We start from the raw sequence: 7,744 nt of genomic DNA, 5'->3' as shown, positions 1-7,744 counted from the left end.
ATGTAATAAAAATATTAAAAATCAAAAAAAAAAAAGAAAAGCTTAAGCTATTTAGGAAGAAAAAATCAGACTAATAGGAATAAGAGAACGCAGCGCTTACTGAATGTTGCAGTTATAGTAATCTAAAAATAAAAGCTTAGATTGGGGTTTTTTAAATCTCAGGGATAAACTGCTTAGAAGAACCGTGTCTCAAATAAAACAGAGCACACGGGGCTTCACTGAGGTGGAAGAACAAACTCCTTTAACAGCCCAGGAAGGACTCAGAAGCAACAGCAGCAAAGTCAATCTGATAAACACTCCCTGACAGTTCTGGAGGAGCATGGGGTGGGATGAGGAAAGGAGGGAAACACAGGGAAAGGAGATACAGGTGGAGGCAGACAACTCTGTGAAAACCAGTTCTGTCTGTGGTGGCTTGAATAGAAATGACCCCCATGAGCTCCCATATTTTAGTACTTAGTCATCATGGATTGTCACTCCTTGAGAAGGATCCAGAGGTGTAGCTTTGTTGGAGGAAGTATATCACTGGGGATGTGCGTTGGGGTTTCAAAAGCCCATGCCAGTCTCTCTCTTGCTGTACAACTCTAGGCTACCTCTCCCAACACCATATCTGCCAGAGTGCCACCATGTTTCCCACCATAATGAAAGTGGACTAAACCTCTGAATCTGACCTGTTGTCATGGTTACGGTGTCTCTTCACAGTAATAGAACACTGCCTAAGACACCATCCAAAACCATAATCAAAGAACATTCAACACTTTTAATTTTCCAAGAGGAAAAAAAAAAGACATGCATTAATGAATGCAGTTCTAATAGCTAATGGCTGTTTTTCTGGTGTAGTTCCTACGTGCATTAGAAAAGTTTGCAATGCAGTGAACGAACTTCTAATTACCCCTGCCTTAGAGAACTGTCATAGTCATTCAAGGTCATCTTAAATGACCCTATTTATGGGACATTTGTTGACAAGTGGCATCTTTGACCTGTGTGGCAAGAGTTGTACCTGTGTAATTCCTGGAACTGTTATCAAAACGTGTTCACCCACACTGCTAGAGAAGTACCACATGGCCCCAGTGGGCAGACAAGTCGCCAAGGGGCTGGGAAGATACTAGGAGTTCAGTGGATAGACAAAATCAAGAGTTTAGGGATGAGCAAATGTAGGAGTCTGGGGGATGGGCAGATGCAGTAGTTCAGGGATAGGCAGATGGAGCATTTCTGGGCCTCCCCCACAACAACATGACATGGAGACATTGAACAACATTCAATTCTCTGAATTACCCAAATACATCTCTAATGGCAGCCACCATCACACTAACTCAAACCCACATTTTCTCAGTTTCCTCCCGTCACAGAAGGCTCCCGGGACAAGGCAAGGGCACTGCAACTATTGCATGCAACTCCTTTCTGTGAACACGCCAGCAGCCCTCAGTCCTAAGGTGGGATTCTCTCTAAGTGTGTCTTCTACTGGATCCAGAGAGCGGTTCCTAATGGAAACGATGTATCCACATCTTCAAGGCTGGAATAAAAATCAGGACAGAGCCCAAAACCGAAGCTGTCAGAAAGAGCCAGAGGAAGATGCGGTCAAGAACCTGAGCCACGAATTTCCAGTCTTGAACGACCTGCAAAGGAGAAAAGGGCATCTTTCACTCAAGAGGCTGAACTCATCAAGGGTTGTAAATAGAGCAATATTGAATTTGTCTCACTTTTAAGTTTTCAACTGTATCTACACATCACTGTTGGTGCGGGCTTGGATTCTATCCTGAGAAGTTGTTCATCACACTTCAAGAAAATAGCTTGCAAGTTGACTGTTTAAGAATACTTTTCAGCACTGAAGTTGTAAAAACGGAAACTACAGGATTATTTGGATACTTGGAGATATGCTGATTGAACACAAATAAAGCAACTGATTTTATTTTTATACAATGCTTCCTGGTACGCCTATGAAACCAATGAAAAAACCGATGTCTTTTTTACTTTTATATTTTTTTACTTTTTTTTTTTTTATGGTCCAGCCACTGCCTGTCTCCCGACAAACCAATGTCTTTATTAAAGCATTTGTAATTAACTGTCATGGGATTTTCCTCCTACTCCACAAGTGGGTGTGGCTCCTAATGATCCAGTAGACAGCACTGAGAAAGAGAAGAAATGACAGGTATTGTAAGAAAGGGGTCTATGACCATTGCATACACTAGCAAGATTTTGCTGAAAGGACCTACATATAGCTGTCTCTTGTGAGACTATGCCAGGGCCTGGCAAACACAGAAGTGGATGCTCACAGTCAGCTAGTGGACGGATCACAGGGCCCCCAATGGAGGAGCTNGAGAAAGTACCCAAGGAGCTGAAGGGATCCGCAACCCTATGGGTGGAACAACATTATGAACTAACCAGTACCCCAGAGCTCTTGACTCTAGCTGCATATGTATCAAAAGATGGCCTAGTTGGCCATCACTGGAAAGAGAGGCCCATTGGACACACAAACTTTATATGCCCCAGTACAGGGGAATGCCAGGGCCAAAAAACTGGGAATGGGTGGGAAGGGAAGTGGGGGGGAGGGTATGGGGGACTTTTGGGATAGCATTGGAAATGTAATTGAGGAAAAGATGTAATAAAAATATTTTAAAAAAAAGAAAGGGGTCTATGAATTATTTAGTTAGGCAGAGACATTGCAGCCTGGAGCAGCAGGTCCAGGAAATAGGAAATCATGGGCTTCCTTTCTTTCTGTGAAAGAAGCATGGGGGGGGGCTCACCTTTCAAGGGACAGAGTGTGGTTTCTGCACCTGGTCTGAAGCTGACAGCAGTTTCGCAGAAAGTTTCAGAGTGTAACCGTAAGAAAGAAAATCCACTCAGTGGAAACCACTTCAGATCTTGAAAGAAGAGGGAGGAGAGGGATGTATTCTAGGGACACAGGGTACCATCTTCCCAGGAATCTCACAACTGTATGAGCAGCAGATCCCCTGAGCCTCATGAGAATTTGCCAGGGGAAACCAAAACCCTGTCCAGGGAACTGCTCATCAGTCAGGGTGCTCAGTATCTCCAACTGCGGTGCCTGTAGACAAGGACTTAGTAAAGGTGGAACAGAACACCAGGCCTGCCCACTCACAGGAGGGAGGCGTCATGCTGTCCTAAGATTCCCAAGTCTAGAAACAAAACCGTAGCATAAATCACACGTGCAAGAGCACAATGAAATGTTAAAATTAGCATTTTACTGTAATAATTCATAATCCCTTAGGTAATGGGATTATTAATGGCTGTGTTCCTCTTGTCTTTGAGTTTTGCAAAGTATGCGTCCTGGTCATATTTTTTAAAAATCCCACTTAAGTGTTTTTGCTAATATTTACAAAAGATGTAAAGAAATAAAACAGAAATTCCTTCCCTATTAGCTGAAGTATAACTGTATGAGCTGGTATTTTCCTAGTCTCTCTAATCAAAATCTATAATTGTATGGAAAAATATGATGAACAGCTAAGAGAGAAAGATAGGGGGTGGGGATTTAGCTCAGTGGTAGAGTGTTTGCCTAACAAGCGCAAGTCCCTGGGTTCGCTCTGAAGAGAGAGAGAGAGAGAGAGAGAGAGAGAGAGAGAGAGAGAGAGACCAGGCTGAACCTCTGAAGACAAAGTAAATAGTAAAGCATGCTTCCAAAAACACTTTCATAAGCCTGTATGAGAGCCTTGGCCAATTTTTCAAGAATTTTTTGAGTAAAATGACTTCGCCCTGCCTGCAGTTGGTGTGAAGATAAAGGATGCTTTTGTTGTGGCTTCCTCATCATGTTCCTCAAGGTAGGCTCCAGAAAAAAAAAAAAGGTCTGGCAAAGTAACCTGTCCCACGGAATAGAGATAGGTCTGTGCTCAGAACCGTTGTGCCTCTAAACCTTAGGCACTTCTGGTTTTGAGACATGCTCTCGATCCATGAACCTTGCTGATCTCAAACTGCTGGCACCCCCAGCTTCCTGAGTAGCCAGAATCCCAGGATCGAATCACTCAGCTTCACTCTTGTTTTCTATAATGAGTACACTAAGTAAGACCAGGACAACCCATTTAAAGGTGTAATTGAGTTCTTGAAAACAGATCTGAGGGATTATGATGAACAGCGCTGAATCTGTATCTGCTTGTTTTTAGTCATTATACTTTTGTGAATTTTTTTCTTAAAATTTTAATGCTAAAACTCGTCTGACTTGTTGAGCTTGTTCTACATGGTTTGTGTGCAGAGAGTAGCCTGAAGGTGCCATTGTTAACAAGGAGCACAGTCTGCTGTAATGCACACCTCCCTCAGTTACAGCCTTCCCACCTCGCAGAACACTCACCTGGCTGATGAAGTGTTCCTTCTTCACATGCCTCGAGATGTATCTGATGGACTCAGAGGCCTTCTCCAGGAAAGCGACCAGAACCCTTTCTCCATCACTGGCAGGAGTCTGCTTCTTTTTCCCTGGGACTTTCCCCGTCACGGTTCCCTTACTCTCCTTTCCATCGGGGAAAGAGAAGCGGTCCAGGGGGTCCTTCATGCAAAGCCATCTCGGGAGTCTTTGCAGAAACAGCCTCTTCACCCAGGGGGCCATGGGACGGTACGTTGAGGAAGATCTGTGGTGGACATTAATTACAAAAACCGTGACAATAATAGACAGTGTGACAAATATCATAATGAAGAGAAGGTACTCCCCAATGAGAGGGATGACTTTCGAAGAAGACGGGATTATTTCTTCGATTACTAAAAGAAACACTGTCAAAGAAACCAAAACCGAGGTGGATAACGAGAGTTTTTCCCCTTCGTCGGAGGGTAGGTAGAACACCAGGACCGTGAGAAAAGATAGCCCCAGACAGGGGATTATCAAAAAGAGGGTGTAAAACAGGGGCAGGCGTCTCAGAACAAAAGAGTAGGTAACAAACGGATAGGAGTAAAAGCCTTCTCTTCTGTTGCCCTTCATCCCCTTTGCATTTAGTATCTCCCATTCTCCGTTATCAAAAAAGTCTTTCTGGTCAACATTTTCATTGATCAGAATGAGGTCAACCATGGTACCATCATAAGTCCAGGATCCAAACTTCATTGAGCAGTTCTGCCTGTCGAACGGGAAAAATGTGACATCCATGGTACAGGAACTTTTGTAGCTGGCGGGAGGAGTCCAACTGACGGTTCCACTGGATTTCACAATGGCCTTGGTCATGAGAGAGCCCTCAAAACGTCCGTCAGCACTGCCATGAAAGTGGTTACCCGTTAGTGGATGGCTGAACACTCACTGTTTGAAGGCAATCTACATTGCCTTCTTTTCCTACCATAATGTCAAGTCATGCTTTACAAAGAAACCACTGTAAGACATAGTTAATTCTTCTGCCCAAATCAGACTTTCTGCATCTGGTGTTAGTCTGACCAATGCAGTATTCTTCTAAGATACTTACTTTTCAAAGAGAACTATGTCAGGCAGCCAGAGCGATTCCGATGGAACCTTTATCAAATTAATTCCACCATAGTCTTCGGGATTCCATCGTAATTTTTGGTCTGTCCATTCCTGCGTGAAATGGGTATGCAGCAACTTTATTCTGAAAATTCAATACCAATTTCTTCAATTTACCAGCCCATCATTTTGTTACAAAAAGAATTTTCCACCCAGGTTAGAACGTGGCATCCTCTCTAGGATCCAGTCCTGCTTCTGGATACATCATAAGCCAGCCTGGCCTCTGAACCTCCACATGCCCATGTACGAGCCAGTGAAGAGTCAAATCTCAAAGGGCATCAATTCGTGCTTTGTGTTTTTCCTCTTTCCTCTTAAAAAACAAACAAAAACAGCCACAGCTGTGTGGGAAGGTGCATGTCTCTAGTCCCAGTACTTGGTAAAGTAAGACAACTTGCTTTACGCAGTGAGATCCTTTCTAAAAATTAATAACCATCTCATTCGGTTTATTCCAGGAGGATTGACTATTGAGATTTAAGTCCCTTGACAATGGGAACATATGATCTTGGCCTGTTACTGTGAAATGGTCAGCTCTGCTGACCATTCCTGATGGTACAGTCACCTTTATAAAGTGCAAATGGACAGAGACTTAACTTTTTATACTTTATCTAAATTGATTTTGTAAACTCCTAATTAGCATTAGCATTTAAATTATGTCCTTAATATTCTGGGCTCCATATGTTTCATTTTTTTTTCTTCAAGCACTAAAAGGATCTACCCAGTGTGAGGCTTCCCGGAGAACAGTGATGCCATCTAGGTCATTAAAAAATCAGGAATTGGCAGATGGGTGACTTAATTGGATGGTAAAATACTTAAATATGTATGATACCTTAAAAAGTAAAAAAAAAAAATCGCTTTCTAAATAGCTATGTTTATATCCATATCTTTGTGAGACTCTCAACTTCGATCAAAGTTTTTTTTTTCCAGTAAATACTGATCAATTCATGAACCCATAATTGTTCAAAGTGTTCAGAATAAGTGACTAGGACTGGCCAGTGATAAATAAAATATCTATATCAACCTCTACCAAACCCTGCCACCCCACCCATGGCTCAGAGAACATCACAAAAGAGGGGATAGAACAAAGTGTAAGAGCCAGAGGTCAGGGTCAAAACAGTGTCTTCTGGACATGACAGGACGATGTTCTCCTGAACTCATTGTAGCTGTGGTTGTCTGCACAATATGTGCTCAGGATGAAGCCAGTATAAAAGGGGAAAGGACAACCAAGCTCCCACCCCACCTCAGTAGCTAATGACAATGATGCCTGCTAAGGGACAAAGAATATGTTTTCTTTAGGGCTACAGTTCCTGGTAGGTCAGCCTTCCGCCAGTGGATAGCCCCACACCCATGTCTATAATATAGATACACAGGTACCACTAATCAGAGTCAGGGTTATAGAAAACAAGAAGGCTATAAAAAAAAAAACATACAATGAGCCAGGGGATCCTGGAAAGGGTGGAGAAATGGAAAAGGAATATAAATGAAATACACTGTACACAAGTATGGATTTCTCAGAGAATAAACCTATAAAATTTTGCTTTGTATTTAATGTATTCAGAGAAATGAAGGCATGGTTTGGTGTAGAAAACTGTCACATCAAACTGTCTTTTGTAATATTTCCTGTTATTTTTGGCAAAGCAGCTTGTATGGATTTATTTGGGGCACAAGGGACACATGTCTAGTTATAGCTGGCATTTTCCTCTGTGTGTTGCTTAAACAAATACTGATTTATTATCTCTAAACAAAGTTCTAGGGTGGGAGGGGGAGGAGCCATTGAGGTTCCACTCCTGGCTGGGAAGTTGATGGCTGCTGGAGGAAGAAAAGGAACTTTTCTCTTCTTTGCAGTATGGCTATGGTACATTGCTTATGCCCCCGTGGATGGCCCGATACAGTGCACATGTAGCAATAGTAATTGGATTCAGTCACTATATATATATATATATATATATATATATGAGGTCATGTGTGCTGGGGAGGCCAGAGTTGAAGTGGAAAGTGAACAGTAGATATGACCAAGACATAAGGCTCCTATAGGAAGTCTTCAAAGAATAAATTAAAGTATTATTTTTTTAAAAATAAGGACTGGTAGGGCCACAAGCCTCTTCCGGTCAGACCAGCACAGGGATAGCTAGGGTGCAGGGTTGGCTGACATTCGCCAGCTACCCACAACACCCGCCACAGGATCTTAAGACTTCTGGGGAGTGGAACACAGCTTCTGCTCCAATCCAATTGCGCACGGGACCTGAGACTGCATTAGTTAGGGAAGCAGAAAATCGGCCTGAGTAGGGCCAAAAGCCTCTTCCGGTCTGA

General features: G+C 42.7%; 1 protein-coding gene across 2 annotated transcripts in view; it reads right to left on the bottom strand.

The window, feature by feature from the left end:
- Positions 1-745: 745 nt before the first annotated feature.
- The window catches only part of Chrnb3 (cholinergic receptor nicotinic beta 3 subunit), a 30,229-nt gene continuing 23,230 nt past the window's right edge, over positions 746-7,744 (bottom strand). The window contains exons 3-5 of one of the 2 annotated variants that reach the window (XM_021170564.1): positions 5,382-5,491; positions 4,295-5,177; positions 746-1,613 (exon numbers count right to left, since the gene is read on the bottom strand). In XM_021170564.1, the coding sequence (XP_021026223.1) occupies positions 1,479-1,613; positions 4,295-5,177; positions 5,382-5,491 (1,128 nt within the window). In that variant the 3' untranslated portion in view covers positions 746-1,478. The remainder of the gene's footprint in view (positions 1,614-4,294; positions 5,178-5,381; positions 5,492-7,744) is intronic. The other variant, XM_021170563.2, reaches the window with a different exon arrangement.

This window comes from Mus caroli, chromosome 8 (genome assembly GCF_900094665.2).
Source record: "Mus caroli chromosome 8, CAROLI_EIJ_v1.1, whole genome shotgun sequence".
Lineage (NCBI taxonomy): Eukaryota > Metazoa > Chordata > Mammalia > Rodentia > Muridae > Mus > Mus caroli.
The sequence above is the reverse complement of the archived record's forward strand: the minus strand, read 5'-3'. Positions and strand labels throughout refer to the sequence as shown.